Consider the following 21,091-nt stretch of genomic DNA (forward strand, 5'->3'; position numbering starts at 1 on the left):
CTGCTCCTTGGATGCTGCCTGACCTGCTGCGCTTTTCCAGCAACACATTTTCAGCTTTGAAAAATATCTTGCCAGATACATAGACATGGACCTCATTTGCCTGATATTTCCTCAATTAACCACTTTCAAGGGGCACATTATAACTGATGTTTACTTATTGAAACCGAATTATTTGAATGAACTAAGATTCAGGTTTAGAAAGACAAGTCTTCAAAGCAATTTTAATTCAGTTGAATACTGTGAAAGCAAGTTTGGTTCATATAAAACAGAATTTTCATACAGTCCAGAGCAATCAAATTGATATTACTGACCTGTCAAAAATAACTAATAGTATGCCAATTAACAAAAACATTGAATGGAAAAAAAGCAGAAATTGTTGGAAAAACTCAACAGATCTGGTAGCATCTGTGCAGAGAAATCACAGGAAGGTCTGAGGAAGGGTCACTCAACTGGAAATGTTAACTTTGATTTCTTCCCACAGATGCTACAAGGTCTGCTGAGCTTTTCCAGCAATTTGTGTTTCTGTTTCTGTTTCTGATTTACAGCATCCGCAGTTTGTTCAGTTTTTATTTAGCATTGAATGAATTGTAGACATAAAATTGTAAGTGATAGAATCAGCATAAACATGAGTGATCAAATACTCTCAGGAACACTTAGGGAAGATTTGCTCCAGGTACTCTAAATAAAATTAGATATGCATTCAAAAACAACATACTTTTCAAATGTTTATGGATGGAATTAGAACACAGCTTTTCCTCCTATAGGAGTCACGTATTTTGGAATCATGTAATTCCTGGAACTTGCCCTTTTAGTTTTTCCTCACTTTTTGTGTAGGGTAGGGGTGGGGGACTGGTGGGGATGAAGCACAGGTTGGATTCGATTTCCTCTTCATGAATGTTTTTTGTGTGGTAACTGCCACCATCAAAAGATTACATAAAGAAGGAGGATTTATAATGGTTTACAAAACGATTATATGGTTGACAATATGTTGACAAAAACAGGCTTAATCAGCTGTGTAGTCTTTTCTTGCTGGAATGCTTCCTTAGCACTAAGTACCAATTTAATACCATTTACACAGTAGGTATTGGCATATCAGTTCTATTATATGTGGGCCTTGTTATATACAACATTTTTTTCATCTCGTCCTTTAAAATTATTGTATTTACAATATAGCTATTCTAAACTGCTGTCTTTAGTTGAATGTATTGATAGAAACAAAAAATTGTGTCCAGTTCTTCTGATCAAGAAAATAAATGTCTGTCCAGTTTTCACTTTAATTAATTTGCTGTTAAGAAGTTGGTTTAAATTTAGAGTTTTTTGGTCCAATATGAGAGGGAATTAATTTCATTTTTGGCCCACAGGGCCAACCTGATAAATGATAATATTTTAATTAATTTTGCACACTTCTTTATAACACTCTGTTTTGATAATTCTTCATTTGCATCATATCATAAACATATAAAATCGAATGACTCACGTGAATTAAAAGGCACAGGTGTAAGATGTCAGTTAAAGCTGTTGATGACACAATTGAGGTGATGATATTGACAGATATGGATATTTCTTAAGAAATAGTACTTGAGCAGTTACTGAGACTTAAAGTAGATAAATCCCTTAGACCTGATTATCTACAGGTCTATTGAAAGAAATGGCTGGAAAGGTAGTAGCTGGTCCTCTTTCAAACTTCTATAGATTCTGGAAGGGTTTCTGCAGACTGGAAGATGGCAAACATAAACAGGAGAGAGAGAAAACAGAGAACTGCAGTCCTGGTAGGAGACATGAGGTTGTAACTAACAGAATGCAAGTGGCTGTGGCATATTTAGATTTTCAAAAAGCATTGGATGAGGTCCTACACAAAAAGTTCATAACCAAAATAAGGCACATGAAATTGATGGAATAAATGTGGATAAGAGCTGGTTATCAAACAGAAAGCAGAAAAATGGAAAAATTGGTTGACAAGCTTTGCATGGTTGGGGTACCACAAGGATAACTGCACGGGCCCCATTATTCATAATCTACATTAAACATTTGGATATGGGGATTAAATGTAATATTTCCAAGTTTTCAAATGATGCAACAACTGGTGGAACTGTGGATTGTGACAATACTGCAAACATGCTTCAAGGAGACTTGGAGAGACTTAGTGAGTGGGCCCAAATATGGCAGATAGAATACAATATGGAGAAAGGCCAGCTTATCCACTTCGGTAGCAAAACCTGAATTTCTTAATGGGTGAGCATCTGACATGTCAAACCCCTTCAGAATCTTATCTGTTTCAATAAGATCTCATTGATCTTAATTCCAGTGGCTATTTGTAATTGTGAACTCCAATGGGAATAAGCCCAATCTGCTGAATCTTTCCTCAGAAGACAACTCCCTCACTGTCAGGAATAAATCATAAAGTTTGTTTAATCACATTCAAACATCATTAAGATAGCACACTGGTTGGAGCAATTGACTTACTTTGTCTTCTAAGCCAAACACTTAGGTGCACATTATGTGCACCTGTTGGAATATCCCTGAGCTGTGGGTGTTCATACAGACACTGCTCCTAAGGCTGCTTGCCCCTTATATCTAGGTAAGGCTCTTCAACTTCTTATATACCTTAACACTCCTATAAACATAGTAGGTTCTCAAATACAGCTCCATAGGGGTGTGTCTAAGACTTCTTACTTCTCATGCTCACTTGAAACTGGAGTCTACTCTTTCTGATGTCAGAGTCATGTGTTCATTTACATTATCATGAGATATATGAATCTGATTATATACCACAGGTTGAAATATCAGCAACAGCATCAAAGATACTTTATATACATACACACACAAATGCGCGTGCATGCACATACACTCACGCAAAATTTATTCCATCTGTTCTTCATATTCATAGCACACAACTATACTCATGTTCACACTAAGGAGGCATTCATTCACTTTTTAAGAATCACTATTTATTACAAATGTAGGTTAACAATTATGAACTGTTGGCATATAACGCCACTCGTTAAAACTCAAACCTCTGCTTATAAACTCCAGCTTGCATACAGCAAATAAAATGCCTGTAATGAACAGATATAAAGACTGGGAATGCAGTCCATTGGTCCCTAGTCATAAGATTTGCCAAGAACCAGTCTTGTGCTGGTTAGAACACTGCTCCTCAATCTTCCTTTATGGTTTGCAGAGGCACAGGATGATTGATTGTAAAAGACTCTGACTTGTTAAATAAAAGTCACGGATTACAGAAGTTGCTGAAGGAAAACTAAACTATCTTCATGCTTTAAATATTTTTTATTGCAGAGAACAGACACAGCTGCTGGGCATGTGGGGATTTGATGGGGCTGGTCAGCAACCTTGGAACCAGACACATTGTTGTTGGCAGGCTGAAGGCCTTTGTTATCAAAGATTGATCACTAGTCCACAGACCAATTATTGCTTGTTGAATCTCTATTTGCATACAGCCTTGGTTCCAGCTTGTCTGCAAAATACACTTAAACAACTGCTTGAACAACATTTGTGTCGATGCAGCTCTTACAATTCATATCAAGTTACTTGCTTTTGAAACATGCAGCAATCCCCGAACAATCTTTGGTTTTAAAAGTTCTTTTTCCATTTCAGTCCACAGTAAGAACTACGGAAAATAAAAAGGTATGATCTTTAGAGGCTGCAAATACTGTGTCAGAGTTAAAAATCAGGTCCCTTTAAGCCTTAAACAGAACAGTTTCAGTGTTCAATGAGAGCAATTTATACCTGTTGAACTTTACGTTTGAAAGCTGAGGTCCTCCTCTTTCGCTGCTACATTTGCATCTGGGATTCCTTGGAGAAAAATCATGGGATGTCCCTCAATTCTCTTGATGCCTTTAGAGAGAAGTCGGCACTGTAAGGGATGGGAAACAAAAAACAGAAATTGCTGGAGAAACTCAGCAGGTTTAGCAGCATCATTAGGAAGAAATCAGAGTTAACATTTTGTGTCTGGTGACTCTCTGCGAGAATCCAGGTCAGAAGAAGTCATCAGACTCAAAATATTAATTCTGCTTTCTCTCCACGGATGCTGCCAGACCTGCTCAGTTTTCCCAGCAGTTTCTGTTTTTGTTTCAGATCTCCAGCATTCCCAGTTGTTTTATTTTCCTGTGGGGGATCATGTGCCTTATTTCTCCTCCAATCTCATTTTGATTTAGTCGCCTCCCACTCTCCCTACCTTTCTCTCACTTTTATTGTCATTGCACTGCCCTTATGGGCTTTGTATATAAGTTGGTCATTAATTAGAGACAATGATGACTTTGCGATGGAGCAACATGTCTGGATGTAAGAAGGGAAATAAAAAGGGCTGAATTCTTTCCCTCCATCTCTTCCCAGCCTCCCCTACATTTGCTTTTACACTGGGAAATGGATTTTTCAATGAGTAACACAGGTGATGTTGTGGTGTTAAAATAAAAAGTCAAGAGGTGTGTAACACCATCCCTGAATTGTAAAAAAAGAGCTGTGTTCTTTGCATTTTCCCTAGTGGGCTGCATTTTCTGGGTTGGAGGATCTGAGCTACAGGGAGAGGTTGAATAGGATGTGGCTGTTTTCCCTGGAGCGTCGGAGGCTGAGGGGTGACCTTATAGAGGTTTACAAAATTATGAGGGGCATGGATAGGATAAATAGACAAAGTCTTTTCCCTGGGGTCGGGGAGTCCAGAACTAGAGGGCATAGGTTTAGGGTGAGAGGGGAAAGATATAAAAGAGACCTAAGGGGCAACTTTTTCACGCAGAGGGTGGTACGTGTATGGAAAGAGCTGCCAGAGGATGTGGCGGAGGCTGGTACAATTGTAACATTTAAGAGGCATTTGGATGGGTATATGAATAGGAAGGGTTTGGAGGAATATGGGCCGGGTGCTGGCAGGTGGGACCAGATTCGGTTGTGATATCTGGTCGGCATGGACGGGTTGGACCGAAGGGTCTGTTTCCATGCTGTACATCTCTCTGACTCTATCTATGACTCTATTTGTTAAGATATTTCTAATCAACATGTTCAGAGATTTTATTCCTGGGTAGGCACACTGCAACTGTGCCGCAAGTCCCTTCAAACCATATTTGTTAATGATCAAACCATGGTCAACCCACATTGTTAATCGTTAATTGTTTAATATTGGCAATTTACAAGTGATTTGTGTAAAATTGCTGGGTTTTTTCAGGATGTGTGACACTGTGGTGGCTGAGATACATTATTTCCCCTTTCGATTTAATTCTTACCCAACCCCTTTACTTCCCCTATTTATTTTTTTCTTGGTGTTTAGTTGTTATTGTGTACCTGCTGTGTGTGATTTTTAAAAAAAAATTAGCACTTTGGTTTATTGAAAGAAAGCTGAGTTCTTCTCCAATGAGGCTTGTGTTCTGCACAAGCAACGGGTTCAGATGAGAGAGGTGGCAACTGATACTTGTATTAAACCAGAGATCAACAATAAATCTTTACTAAATCTCTGAGAGTCTTTTGCTGGCTTTTTTAACATATGGGTGTCAGTGCATGAAACACAGCAAGTGATTAAGAAGGCTAATGGAAGATTATCTTTTATTACAAAAAGAATTGGATGTAAATAGGTAAATGGATGTTACACGTTAGTTGTGAGACATAGCCTAACAAGGTTCAAAGCTGTAGCTGCAGATCCAGGTTCCTTTTAAAAGAGTTGAAGGTTTCTGCCTTACCCACCAAACTGGCAGTACATTCACAGCACCCACCACTATCTAGATGAGAAGCTTTTCCTCATGTCCTCTCTAATTCTCCCACCAGTTGGGGATTGGCACAATAGATGCTAGGGGAAGGTTTCCCCTGTTTGGGGTATTTAGAACAAGAGGGGCATGTGTCAATATAAGGGATTCAGCCATTTCAGACTGAGATCAGGAGAGATTTTAATTACTTACAGTGTGGAAACGGGCCGTTCGGTCTAACAAGTCCACACCGACCCGCCACCCACCCAGACCCATTCCCCTATATTTACCCCTTCACCTAACACTACCGGTAATTTAGCATGGCCAATTCACCTAACCTGCACATTTTTGGATTGTGGGAGGAAACCGGAACACCCGGAGGAAACCCACGCAGACACGGGGAGAATGTGCAAACTCCACACAGACAGTCGCCTGAGGCGGGAATTGAACCCAGGTCTCTGGCGCTGTGAGGCAGCAGAGCTAACCACTGTGCCACCATGCCACCCACTAAAACGTTTTTTCACTAAACATTTGTCAAACTTTGAAATTCTTAATCTATAAGTATATTTCTGCCAATGGTTGTTAGATTTGTATGAACTCAGATATCAAGGGATCTACGATTGTGCAGGATGGAGGATCAGTCATGATCAGTTTAGATAGCAGAGCAGGATAAAGAGGCTGAATGGCCTACAATTGCTCCTATTCTCTATGTGCTGTATTCTTCAAATGTGGCAGGGCCTGAATTTAGTTCTGCGCAATTGAATGGATTTGAATAAGATAAAATGTCACCCATAGAATCCGAAAACAATGAAGAAGGTGAAATGGCATTTCAAGTGACCCTCAAATGCCAGTGAGGATCAGAGTGTGTTGTGGAAATCATTTGTTAAAGAGAAAGGCTTTGCTTTGGCTCTTCAACTAAATTCATACTACTGGGTTTCCTGAGCAATGAAAGAGGTACAAGAATGCCACAAATCTGTCAATGAAGGATTTCTCATTCAGACTAATTGCTGACAATAATTCTATCATTACTTGATCAGTCAGCTCCATGTATTGTACTAAGGTATAAGAGATAGTGCTGTCATGGCATTGTCACTGGAGTAGTAATCCCAGAAACGCAGGCTCATGTACTGGGGATATGAGTCTGAATCCCACTTTAGCAGATGGCGAAGTTTGAATTCAATATAAATCTGGAATAAAAAGCTAGCCTAATGATGACCATGAGAAAACCATTGATTGTCACAAAAACCCACCTGGTTTACTATTGCCTTTTAGGGGAGGAAATCTGCCATCCTCACCTAGTCTGGCCTACATGTGACTCCAGACCCACAGCAATGAGGTTCACTCTCAACTGCCCTCTTGGGGTAGGTAATAAATGGTAGCCTGCCCAGCGATGTTCATATCCCATGAATAAAGAATAAATAAAACGTTTGTGATGCAGCATGTTTACATTGTATTGTTTTATTGACTACAGAGCAATTGTTTATGTTCCAGTCTGCTGTTCTTCTCATTCTTCCCAAGTTGCTGCCCATTTTCTATTGAATTCTATGAATATAAAAAACAAAGTATTTTGCAAACATAAAGGCAATAGGTACACCTATAAAAGGATGAATGAATACATCCATATATAAAAACATCTTACAAAAACCTTTCACCTGTGTTCAAGGTTTGTAGCTTGAGTGCCGGTTGTCATGGTTGTGGGTGTGTTCACTGAGCTGGGAAGTTGATTTGCAGACGTTTTGTCCCCTGTCCAGGTGAATCTTCAGTGCTTTGGAGCCTCCTGTGAAGCACTGCCATACTTATGGAATTTATTTGGTTCCATTTCAGCTGCTTCTGGTTGCCAGTTTCGGTAGTTCATTGTAGTGGTCGGTATATTGGGTCTAAGTCTATGTGCTTGTTGATGGAGTCCGTGGCTGAGTTCCATGCTTCTAGAAATTCTCTGGCTGTCCTCTAATTAGCTTGTCCTATGATCATTTGTGTTGTCCCAGTTGAATGTGTGGTCTTTGTCATCTCTGTGTATGGCGATGGGAGACAGCAGGTCATGGCGTTGGTGTTGGTGTTCATGGATGCGGATTGCTCGTTGTTTGCCTGTTTGTCCTTTATAGTGTTTCATGTAGTCTTCACATGGAATCCTGTAAATTATGTTAGTCTTGCACATGATAAAAAAATGTCTCGGAACTGACAGCCAGACTTCTCCAATCACTGGGACTCATGACAGCCCATAAATCGCCAGCCATACTCAGACTAAAACTCACCAGGACAAAATACCCTCAAGTTGTGCTCATGCTCCTTGACATTAAATGCCAACTTTCTGACAAGTTTTTTGAGTGCCTGATACATTTGAGTGTCTATCGTCATCTGCCTTCAGCTGTCAGCTAACTTTTCTAAGGCACTAATTGATTACTCTGCTGCAGAACCTGAGTTTCTTTTTATTTGTTCATGGGATGTGGGTGTTGCTGGCTGGGCCAGCATTTCTTGCCTGTTACTAGTGCCCTTGAGAAGGTGGTGAGCTGCCTTTTGAACTGCTGCAGTTCATATGCTGTAGGTTGACTCACATGATGATGTTAGGGGAGGGAATTCCAGAATCTTGACATAGCAACAGTGAAAGAATGGTGATAAATTCCCAAGTCAGGATGGTGAGCGACTTGGAGGGGAACTTGCAGGTGGTGGTCTTCCCATGCATCTGCAGCTCTTGCTCTTCTCAATAGAAATGTTTAGAGGTTTGGAAAATGCTAAGGAGAATGTCTGCAGTAAATAGTACACATTGCTGCTGAGCATCGGTGATGGAGGAAGTGGATGTTTGTGGGTGTGGTGCCAAACAAGTGAGCTGCTTTGCCTTTGGATAGTGTCAAGCTTCTTGAGTGTTGTTGGAGCTGCATTGATCAAGATCAGTGGTGGGTATTACATCACTCCCCTGACTTACAGTTGGTAGACAGGCTTTGGGGAGTCCGGAGGTGAGTTATTTGCTGCAGTGTTCCTATCTGTGACCTGCTCCTGTATTCCTATGGCTAATTCAGCTCAGTTTCTGATCAATGGTAACCCCCCTAGGAAGTTGATAATGCAGCATCACCCTCTTGGAAATGGCATCTAAGTTATCCTTTCCTGCTGCCATGACTTCTCTGCCTGTGTGCCTGGTTTCTCAGCAAACGGTGATCCCTTGTCCTCAACATTTAACTCTGTGTTCGTACCTGGCTGTATGAATTCAAATAACTGGTCTTCCCTGTCTTTTTGCACATTCTGGATACCTGTAGCTGTGGCCTCAATAATGGTCCTTCCAATAATGATCAGCACTGTCCCTTCTATGGAGGTGAAAAACATGCATGGGTTAGTTCTTCCCCTCCAGTTGGTTGTATTGCCTCTGGTTATGTGTCACCTTAGTCTGCTATATTAGGCAATTGTGTTATTTAGAGATGAGCAGGCTGATCAAGTGATTTGTCTATCACAATTTGAATAATTGCCATTATGTACAACCTGTGATATGTGAAAGTGAAGTTTGCAATTGTGCTAATCATGTCAGAGTGAGGGGAAGCATATATCGGGTATAAAGAGATTCTTGTGGTACTATGGTAGTGTTCCTACCGTATGCTGGAAAATCCAAGTACAGATACTAGTTGACCCAGGTCTGCCAAAATATGTTTGAACAGGTTGATTATAAACAATGATGTCAGCAGTTCACATCTTGGTTCTGTGTTACCAAGTACAATTTCTAAATTCAATATTCTTGCAAAGGGTGCTCTGTCTACTTTAGCTCCTACACATTTAATAATAATGGGATATTTTAATGTCTTAGCAACTATTTAACTAAAAGCTTTTTCACCTTTCTTGAAATTATGCTTATTCACTTTTAGTCCAATTCTTTGTTTCTACATGTGTCCTATATTCAGGCCAATGTTTGGTTAGTTTTGTTGGTATGTTTGCAAATTGAGCTATTTTCTGGATGCCGTGATCAATCGGTTGTTAAGATCCATTTAAGATTTAACCCAAAACCATGAATGCTAAGCAAGTTCTGACATTAACCTTTGGTTGAACTTAAAGTTGATCTCTTTTGATCCATCAGGGATTGATGGTCCTGCTGCCTTTCAGGATGAAGTGCAGGAGGTGGGAAGTCAAATTCAGATTCTCACTGTTGGACAGTCCAGCAATGATGATGAGGCCGATACAGACACTGCAGCCAGTGCACAACAAACAACAAAGCAGGATCTTCGAGTAACGATGCAGAAAAAGGGTAAGATAATTTGTTACTTGTCAAAATTGAACTCAAGTCTACTTGATTTTCTTCATTAAATTGTGGATAATTATGCCATTTCAATGACTGCAATTTGAGCAAAACAATTTTAGGTGGAATGTAAGATCATCTTGTTGATTTCTGTTGCTCCGAAGCCAAATAATCACCTTCTGCTCCCTGAAACAATATTAGCATTTCATTTTCCTAGGACAGACATAGAATGCAAAATCAAGTTGCCTTTTCCTGTCATCAAACTTCCATTATCTAATTCATTAGTACATTTTAGCCATGTCTAATTTTGTGAGTCCTGTGGCTGTGCTGGTGATGGCTTGACAGTTTACTTTTGTTCTTGGGATGTGCGTATCATTAGCAAGGTCAGTATTTATTACCAATTCCATTTGTCCTTAAGAAGGTGACTGTTAGCTGCTTTCTTAATCCACTGCAGTTGACCCATCAACTGTGAAGGAGTGTTTTTTTAATTATTTTTTCATGAGATGTGGATATTGCTGGAAGACTATCATTTGTTGCCCATGCCGAGTTGTGCTTAAGAAGAGGTCCATTTCAAACCAAGGCCATTTGTAACTCGCAGGGAAATTTGTATGTGGTGTTGCTCTCATGCATTTGCTATCCTATTCTTCTGAGTAGCAGAGGGTGTGGTCTCAGAGGATGCTGTCAGAGGAGCCTTGGTGAGTTGCTGTGATAGGTATATCTTGTAGGTAGAACACACTGGTGTTGCCGTTTGATTGACAATGGTCACACTTGGTCACAATGGTTAAGGGTATTCTTCTTGGGAAGCAAATCAAATGAGCTGCTTTCTTCTGGATATTGTTGAGTTTCTGAGTGTTGGTAGAATTGATATCGAGTATATTCCATCACATTCTTGACTTGTGTATGGTAGACTAGAGTATTAGCAGTTTGGTTACTTGCTGCAGAACTCCAAACCTCTGACCAATGCTTGTAACCACAATAGTTCTATGACTGGTTTGGTTAATGTCTGACATGGCAATCTTGAGAGACCTATCTGAGGTGATTGTCACTTCAAGATTGAAGATGGTTTGTTGTGATTGTAGAGGCCATTTCATGAATTTCAGAACTTTCCATAACTGGTACAGATACATAACGGTGGGACTAGGTTGACTGGTGTTTTTTCCTTCTCGTGGACTTCATTTTCTGCTGTCTGGTAATTTCTTTTGATTTATGCTTTTCTAATGCCTTTTCTGACTGATTATTTCCAGGCACTTTGGTTAACAACGCTTGATTCAGATCCACTCAATGTGGCCTTACCGATGTGGTAGACATAGATTACCTGTTGGTCTTGTGTTGATGGCCAGCTTGCCATAGTGCATACCTTTGAGGAGGTGAGCATTATCCATTTGGGCCACAAGACCCAGCCAATGGAATTTGCATTTTCTCAAGAGGGTGAACATGCTGGGAATCCCTGCATGTGGAGTATTATCTTATTCTGCACCCTACCTTGACTGGACATGACCGATGTTTGTCTGAGACAGTGGCTGTGGAAGCTGTTCAGCTATTTTTCTTGGATAAATTGTCCCTGCTTTGCTATTGTAAACAAGTGAGCTGAGAAGATAAGCCTGGTACTTAAGCCTTATATTTTTGAGTAGTTTGTACACCTATTGTGACTCAAGTTTGAGATTGATCCTCCCTGGGCTTCTCAACTGTTGCCTGGGTACCAATGCTGATTTCAGCATCAAAAGACAGGTTGCTAATAATTCTTAATCCAGGGTATATCAAACTATTGGTGATCTCCGGAGAGAGATTATTGGTGTTGATGGAGAGTGGGGTTGATGCATCCTGGTCCGTAATGTTGGTCTTCCTAATGCTGATTGCCAGTCTAAACTCCCGCAGACCTGGGCGAAACAGTCTACAAGTTGCTACTACAATGTGGAATGCCAATGTGACGTCACAGCAAAGAGCAAATCTGAGAGCAGGACTTTACACTTTGGTATAGGTGGGCAATCCTACCGCATTGAACACTTCCATCAACTCTGGTATGCAGGTAGACATCCTCATTTGAGTATAATAACAGTATGGACAAAAATGTGGCAAAGAGTGTTGGCAATGGGGTGCAACCTGCTTAACCCTTTCAAGAAGCATCTGAGGTTGATCCATTGAAAATGAGAAAACTGTGCATGTTCTTGTGAAAAGGAGAAATGGTACCTGACATTCCAGGTAAGCAGCCTATTATTTGCATCTGTTTAAAGAGATCAAAAGCCTTGATGAGGTCTATGGAAACAATGTACAGCAATCACTGCTGTTAAATGCACTCTCCTGTAACTGTCAAAGTGAGGAAATCATGTCAACAATCAATCTGCCAACTCTGGAGCCACACTGAGATTCTGGATAGATGTGTGATGCCAGAGTCTGAAAGCTGCTCCAGGAAATGTGAGCTAAGACCTTCTACGTGATACTTAACAAGGAGTTGCCTCGGTAATATTAGCAGTATCTGAAATCCTCGTCATTTTTATACAAGATGACTATGTTTGCTCCATGCACATCCTGAGGTGTAGATTTTCCCTTCTAACAGATAGCCAAACAATCATGGAAACATTGTGGTAGTGCCTATTTTCCATTGCTGACAATTTCAGGTGGAAGGCCAATGTTTGCTAGGTTTTACCATTAGCAAGAGATTCACTTGCTTTATTAAGCCTTACTATGGTGGGCTTACTGCTCAACTCCCTCTTGACAGGAAAGTCTGTAATGGTGCTGAGAGCTTTTTGGCAACCATGTCCTTCACTGTGGAGAGATTGACAGTGCTCCACATGACTTTGCACCAGTTTGATATATTTATCAGGTCTTTCTCTTCAAGGGGGATGATTTTTGGGATGTTGCGCTCGTGAAGCGTGTGATATCCATTCACCTGCATCAGTTCCCACAAACTCAAGACATTCACCACTATTCTCATTTGATGGGCACCCCATCCACTATCTTAAACATTTGCTCCCTCCAAAACAGTGAATGCTGAATGTGTACCATCTACAGGATGCAGTACAGTCACTGGTCAGAGCTTTTTCACACAACAACCTCCAAAACTGTGGCCTCTGTCACTTAGAAGAACAAAGGCAGCAGATGCTTGGAGCTCCCCTCCAAGATCTACATCATCCTGACACAGAACTATATGACAGTTCCTCACTGTTGCTGAGTTAAAGTCCTGGAATTCCCTTCCTAACAGCAGCATGGTGCATCTTTTCCCTTCGAAAAGCAATAGTTCAAGAAGGGAGCTCAGTGCCACTTCCTCGAGTCCAACTGGGGATGGGCATCAAATACAGCCTAGCCTGCTGTGCCCACATTCTGTGAATGAATCATTTTAAAATGTAATTAGTCCTGAAAGGAATCACTACCCTTCTCCCAAAATGCTCCCTTTCCCATTTGGGAGTGGAAGACTAATCTTAAAGTTCACAGCCGATGACATTGTTTTGATATTCCGACACTGTATTTAGGTCAATAACTCCTGTAGGTATGATGTGCCTCGCTTGCAATGCAAAGGAGCTGGTCCTATAACCTACTGTGGTACTTTAGGCCTTGGCTGCAGATGGTCCTTGTGCAGCAGGCTCCCAGGAGCTTTTATTGCTACACCTAGTTTTCCCTTCATAGTGCATGTTTTACTATCTTGCTTTCCTCCTTTCATTGCTGTGTTTTAATACTGCCCCGTATTTAACTTTGCCATAAAGATACTGAGAGAAAGTGAGGGCTGCAGATGCTGGAGATCACAGCTGAAAATGTGTTGCTGGAAAAGCGCAGCAGGTCAGGCAGCATCCAAGGAACAGGAGAATCGACGTTTCGGGCATAAGCCCTTCTTCAGGGCTTCCTGAAGAAGGGCTTATGCCCGAAACGTCGATTCTCCTGTTCCTTGGATGCTGCCTGACCTGCTGCGCTTTTCCAGCAACACATAAAGATACTGAGCCCACTTGTATACCAGTGTCTGTCAATCTTTATGTGCAATGAAATTCTATACCAGTATTGATCTTAATGCCCCTGGGATCAGAAAACCTGTCCTCTCTGCCAGTTTAATCCTGGAAATACTATTCTGAAGTCTTTCATTTCATTTTACTCTGATATTGTAGGATTTGAATTGTAAACCCTACATGATGATATTGTCGATAATCAAAACTTTGAGTGGATTCTCCTTCTGTGTTTACTAATGATTCTGTTCACTCCTGTTACTACAAAACCTCTAACCACCTTTACATTCTCACTATTTAATCTGCTCTCTTGGACAAATGAATTTTCCATTCTGTAAAGTAACACTGTTACTTCAATGAATTTATGCTTTAGGTGCAGTGCTTTAAGCCATGTTTTGGAGGTAACTGGGCTTTTCAGAGTTTTCCATTTTGTAGCTTCCACTCCTGAATTTTTATTTGATACACCTGGAGAGCAAATGCATAAAATCTCCCCTCAAATATTTGTCCGGGTTTGTAATCATTGTTTCACTCTTTACAACCCCACATCTGATAGTTGATTGACCCACTTGTTATGTTTAATTATTAAGAATGTAGATATGGATTGTTAAACATATGCCTACTGCATCAGGAAGTATATAACCTAAAAGTTACTTTAACCAGTGATTTTTGCCTCAATAGGTATTTCTAGCAGCATGAACTTTGATGAGGAAGAAGATGAAGAAGATGAAGACAGCTCTAGCTCTTCTCAGTTGAACAGCAATACCAGGCCTGGATCTGCTTCCAGTAAAAAATCTAATAAAGTGAGAACTACGAATATTTTCTTCTATGTATTTGATTGAAACATAAGATGGAATAATAGAAAAAACAGACGTGTAGTAAGCTAGGCCATAGGTACTAAAGCACACACTCTTAAGGCAGCTAGATTGAAGTGACACATTGACAGAGCAGGAAGAGACATGACTATTTTTGATTTGGAGATGCCAGTTTTGGACTGGGGTGTACAAAGTTAAAAATCACACAACACCAGGTTATAGTCCAACAGGTTTAATTGGAAGCACTAGCTTTTGGAGTGCTGCTCCTTCATCAGGTGGTTGTGAAGCACACAATTATAAGACACATTAGGAGTACAATTGTGTACTCCACAACCACCTGATGAAGGAGCAGCCGCTCCGAAAGCTAGAGCTTCCAATTAAACCTGTTGGACTATAATCTGGTGTTGTGTGATTTTTAACTGACTGTTTTAGGTGAGTGAGAATGTAATTAAGCAGTCCTGTGTTTTTTTGATCACAGCAATAGCGAATGGGACAATGGATTCTCCTGTCTGATAAATATAAGGATTTTATTTAAAATGAATTTTAATAGAAGCGGATGATAATGTTTAACAGTCCATGATTAAGTACAGATTGCAAAGCTCATTCAGAGTGAAATTGCTGTGATGAGTGGTGGAAATTGTACTGTAGTGCAGGAATAGATGGCACAATCACTTTTACAGTTTGTGGCCATGGCTTGGGCATTATATACACATGTTGTTACTGCAGCACCAGGTGGCATTGTTAGTTACGCAGGTGAAATTGTAAGCACCAGTGAAAATGAAAATCTGAAAATGGAAGGAAAAGGCAACAGTGCCTGTTGTAATGGGGAGCTTAAAGTGAAGGAAACCCTAAGGGCAGTGACCATAATACAATAAATGTCACCCTGTGGTTTGAGAAGGAGAAATTAGAATCAGATGTAAAGGTAACTGCAGTGTCATGAGTAGGAGGTGGCCAGAGTTGATTGTAGGGGGAGCCTAGCAGGGAAGATTGTGGAGCAGCAATGGTAGAAGTTGCTGAGGGTAATTCAGGCGGCACAGCAGAAATTCATCCCAAGGAAGAAAATTGCACTCAGGGTAGCATGAGGCAGTCAAGGCTGACAGAGAAGTCAGGGCCATCATTCAACCAAAAGAAAAAGGATATAATGTGGATAAGATTAATGGGAAGCCAGAGGACTGGGAAGCCTTGAAAAACCAGCAGAGGATAACTAAAGCAGCACGAAGCAGGAGATGAAATAGGAGAGTGAGCTAACTAGTAATATAAAAAGAAGATTGAAAGAGTTTTGTTTCAGAAATCTAAAAGGTAAGAGAGTGGCAAGAGTGGATATTGGGCCACTGAAAAATCAGGCTAGAGAAGTAATCATGGGGAACAAAGAAATGGAAGAGGAACTTATTACATATTTTGCATCAGTCTTCATGGTGGAAGACATCGGCACTTCAAGAGTCAAGGGGCAGAGGCAAGTATAGTGATCATCACTCAGGAGGTGCTGGGAAGCTGAAAGGTCTGAAGATGGATAAATAACTTGGACCAGATGGACTATACCCCAGGATTCTGAGGGAGTTAGCTGAGGAGATTGTGGAGGCATTGATAGTGATCTTTCTCTGGAAGTGGGAGCCCCAGAGGACTGGAAAATGGCTGATGTAACACCCCTGTTTAAGATGGGAGAGAAGCACAAGACCGGAAACTATAGGTCAGTTAGCCTGACCTCAGTCTATACTAAGATTTTAGAATCCATTATTAAGGATGAGATTGTGGAGTAGTTGGAAGTACATGGTAAAATAGGGTGAAGTCAGTACAGCTTCTTCATAGGGAGGTCATGCCTGACAAATCTGTTAGAATTTTTTGAGGAGGTAACAAGCAAGTTAGACATAGCAGAGCCAGTGGACATAATCTATTTGGAATCCCAGAAGGCCTTTGGTAAGGTGCTGTACAGGAGGGTGCTAAATAAGATAAGAGCTCATGGTGTTCGGGCAAGGTACTCTGCATGGATAGGGAATTGGCAGACTGGCAGAATGCAGAGTAGGGATAAAGCGATCTCTTTCAGGATAGCAGCTGGTGAGTAGTGAAGTTCCACAGGGGCTAGTGTTGAGACCACAGCTATTCATATTATACATTAGTTATCTGGATGAAGGAACTGAGGGCATTTTTGATAAGTTTGCAAATGACACAAAGATAGGCGGAGGGGAGAGACAGGTAGTCTTGAGGAAATGGGAAGGCAACAGAAGGACTTGCACAGGTTAAGAGAATGGGAAAAGAAGTGGCAAATGGAAGACAATGTGGAAAAGCATGAGATTATGCACTTTGGCAGAACCAAGGCGCAGACTATTTTCTAAATGGGGAAAGACTTCAGAAGTCTGAAGCATTAAGGGACTAAGGAGTCCTCATTCAGGATTCTAAAAGTTAACATGCAAGTTCAATTCCTGACGAAGGGTCTTTGCCCGAAATGTCGATTTTCCTGCTCCTTGGATGCTGCCCAGCCTACTGTGCTTTTCCAGCACTACTCTATTCTTGACTCTAATCTCAAGCATCTGCAGTACCCACTTTCGCCAATGCAGGTTGAGTCGGCAGTTAGGAAGGCAAATGTAATGTAAGCATTCATTTTGAGAGGGCTAAAATAAAAGAGCAGAGATGTACTGCTAAGGCTGTATAACATTCTGGTCAGATCGCATTTGGAATATTGCAAGCAGTTTTGGGCCCTATATCTTAGGATGCCGTTTCCTCTACATTGGGGAGATAGGACACCTACTCGCAGAGCGCTTCAGAGAATGTCTCTGGGTCACCTGCAGCAACCAACCCCACCACTCCATGGCAGACCACTTCAATTACCCCTCCCACTCCACCAAGGACATGTAGGTCCTCGGCCTCCTCCATCACCACTCCCTAACCACCCAATGCCTGGAGGAAGGATGCCTCAGGGCCCTCCAACCCCACAGCATCACTGTGGATTTCGCCAGTTTCCTCATTTCCCCTGCCCCCACCTTATTCCAGTTCCAACCTTCCAATTCAGCACTGTTCTCATGACCTTTCCAACCTGTCCATCTTCCTTCATCATTTCTCCACTCCACCCTTCTCTCTGACCTATCACCATTATCCCCCACCTCCATCTACCTATCGCACTCTCAGTTACCTTACCCCCAGACCCCCCCTCCCATTTATCTCATCACCCCCTTGGCTCTCAGCCTCATTCCTGATAAAGGGCTTTGCCTGAAATGTCGATTCTCCTGATCCTCAGATGCTGCCTCACCTGCTATACTTTTCCAGCACCAAACTCTCGACTCTAAGGATGGATGTGCTGGTGTTGCAGGGGGTTCAGAGGAGGTTAACAAGAATGATTCCAGGAATGAAGGGCTTGTTTTGTGAGGAGCAATTGAGGACTCTGCATCTGTACTTGATGGAGTTTGCAGGATGACAGGGTATCCGATTGAAACTTTCGGAATACAGAGAGGCTTGGATAGAGTGAACATGGAGAAGGTTTTTTCCAGTAGTAGGAGAGATTAGGATTTTATTGCAAAGTCTCAGATTGAAGGGATTACCCTTTAGAACTGAGATGAGGAGTCATTTCTTCAGTCAGAGGTTGGTTAATCAGTGGAACTAATTGCCACAGAGAGCTGTGGAAGTCAAGTCACTGAGTGCATTTAAGCCAGAGGTAGATAAATTCTCAATTAGTAAGGGGATCAGGGGTTACAGGGAGAAGGCAGGAAAATGGGTTTGAGAAACATATCAGCTATGATTGAATGATGGAATACTCTTGATGGGCCGAAAGGCCTAATTCTGCTCCTGTATCTTATGACATTATGGTCTAAAGTCTTTCCTCAATTGCTCGGATGTTTGGGATTATGCTTGTCAGGTTCCATTTTTGCCTGTATGATTGTATCCAGAGAATCATCTGCAATGACTCCATTTCCTGCTCCTGCATCGTTAACAGATCTATCCCTGAGTTCCTCCTATTTATCATCTACATACTGATCCTCAGGGACATTATGTGAAGACATAATGTTACATTCTATCTGTACACTGACAACACCAACATTTTCCTCACCATCACCTGTCTTGGCTCTGCATGGTCACTAATGAGATAACAGACATCCAGTGTCGGATGAGCAAGCATTTTCTCCAGCTGGGAAACCAGAAGTCCTTATCATTGGCCATGCTGTAAAATCTGTTCGAAATATAGAATGTTAGACAATCTCAGCAGGTCTGGCAACACCTGTGGAGAGACAAATACTCAATAAAGTCTGTTCTGTCACAATTGTCGCTATCCATCTCCATGGCAACTGTCTGTTACTCAATGACATCAAATGTAATGAAGTTATTGTCTTTGATGCAGGGATGTGCTTCCAATCTGCTCAGTCACCAAGACCACCATTTCTACTTTGATAAGATCACCCACCTTGGTCCTTGCTTTAGTTCCTTGCTGCTGAAACCTTCATCCATGCTTTTATTGATTCTAAACTTCACTATATCTTTACTCTATTGCCTGGTCTTCAATCTTCAATTCTAAATAAATGAGCTAATTCCAAATATTGCTTACCATATCGTAATGGATACAAAGTTCTGTTTAACCATTATCCCTTGTGCTCACTTCCTTACACTGGCTCCTCAACCAGCAATGCCTCAATTATAATTTCTTTCTTGTTTTCAAATCTCTCCATGGTCTTGACCCATCCTATCTTTTCACTTCCCAAGTGCTCTCACCCTCCATCATCTCAGCATTCATCCAGTTCTGGCCTCCTGCACACTCCCAGTTTTATTTACTCCAACATTGGTGGCAGTGTCTTCAACTGGTGGACCCCCAGCTCTGGAATTCTTAAACTGTTCTTTTTCTTTCCCTTTCTTCACTCCTTTAAAACTTCCTGTCTATTTGAACAAGCTTCTTGTCATCTGTCTTGTTATATTCCTAAATGACATGATTTTTAAAAAGCACTTAATTCATTTATTGGGATTTGGGTGTTACTGGCTGGATAAATATTTATTGCCCATCCTTAGTTTCCCCTTGAGGAGGTGGTAGTGAGTTGTCTTTTTGAATTGCTACTGTTTACTTGATGTAAGGAGGCCCACAATGCTATTTGGAAAGGTGTTCCAGGATATCGACCCAGCAACACTGAACGAGAGTGATATTTTCCTGAGTCAGGATGGTGAGTGGCTTGGAAGGTACATTGTAAGCAGTGATATTCCCATGCATCTGCCACTCCTGTCCATCTAGCCTGTAGTGCTCATGGGTTTATAAAATCTTGTAAGTAGTGCCCACTGCTGCTGCTGAGTATCAGTGGTGGAGGGAATGATTGGCACAATATCCACCTGGATGGTGTAACGTATCTTGAGTGTTTTTGGAGTTGCACTCAGCCAGGCAAGAGGATAATATCCCATCACACTCTCTACTTTTGCCTAGTAGATGGTGGACAGGTTTTGAAGAATCATGAAATGAGTTTTTTGATGCAGGATTCCTAGTCTCTGTCCTGCTCTTGTGGCTCTTGTGACTAGTCCAGTTCAGTTTCTGGTTAGTGGCAACTCTCAAGATGTTGTTAGTGGATAATTAATAAGTAGGCAAAAGTTTTCAATAGCTCTGGTACTGTCAGCAATTTTCTGGCTATCATTTTTGTTTGATTAGCTCAATCTCTGACACTTGTACAAATTAAATCAAGATGCTATGAAGACCACTTGCGCAGTGTTAGTATTTGATCAACATTGACATCCTCATTCTTGGGACACATTTCACTTGTCTATACCTGGAAAGTTAAGATGCGGGTAGAAAGATATAATTTAGATAGTGTATGCAGTTTTTCTCCAATGATAACTGAATTCAATATTTTTTGCTAGAAGTTTGTTCCATTAATCCACAGATGGAAATTAATCCATGAAAGGAGAAATTAATTTCAGCTTCAGAATTTCCTCATCTTCCTAAATGCTAAGTAGTAAAGTGAAATGCAATGACTATGTTTTTCTGGTGAAAGTAGCTCATTGTAATGTTGCTACTTCTCCTTCTTACAGAGCACAATATATTCATGTTTTGCAGGAAGCTGCCTCAGTCTCAACCCCTCCAGGAACTGATGCTCTAATAGATGTGGATGACCTTGAAGAGTTTGCTGTGAGACCAGCTCCACAAGGAGTCACCATTAAATGCCGAATAACAAGAGATAAGAAGGGAATGGACCGTGGAATGTATCCTACCTACTACCTCCACCTGGAAAGGGATGATGGAAAAAAGGTTGTTAAATTACATAAGTTTTAGCCTGTGTTCTAAAATGTATATTTGGACTTCAAGCTATCGAAATCTAACAGATTGCTTTATATAGAATACACTCCATATATACAGATTTTTATATATACCACACACTACAATCAGAACCATATTCATCTGCTCACACTTGCTGTGAAGGGCTAGAACTTAGGCCAACCTATATCCAATCTTTCCAAAGAATATTCTACTAAAACTTGTTTAGAGTGTTGTTCTTGAAAGAA

General features: G+C 41.0%; 1 protein-coding gene across 6 annotated transcripts in view; it reads left to right on the top strand.

Moving 5' to 3' along the window:
- The window catches only part of tub (TUB bipartite transcription factor), a 467,593-nt gene that overhangs the window by 413,160 nt on the left and 33,342 nt on the right, over positions 1-21,091 (top strand). For all 6 annotated transcript variants that reach the window (XM_043705827.2, XM_043705828.2, XM_087996532.1 and 3 more), the window contains 3 exons: positions 9,736-9,903; positions 14,502-14,623; positions 20,646-20,837. In XM_043705827.2, the coding sequence (XP_043561762.2) occupies positions 9,736-9,903; positions 14,502-14,623; positions 20,646-20,837 (482 nt within the window). The remainder of the gene's footprint in view (positions 1-9,735; positions 9,904-14,501; positions 14,624-20,645; positions 20,838-21,091) is intronic.

The sequence above is a fragment of the Chiloscyllium plagiosum genome, unplaced genomic scaffold (assembly GCF_037043375.1).
Source record: "Chiloscyllium plagiosum isolate Xiang-an unplaced genomic scaffold, Cpla_swu_hap1 HiC_scaffold_18, whole genome shotgun sequence".
NCBI classification, from domain to species: domain Eukaryota; kingdom Metazoa; phylum Chordata; class Chondrichthyes; order Orectolobiformes; family Hemiscylliidae; genus Chiloscyllium; species Chiloscyllium plagiosum.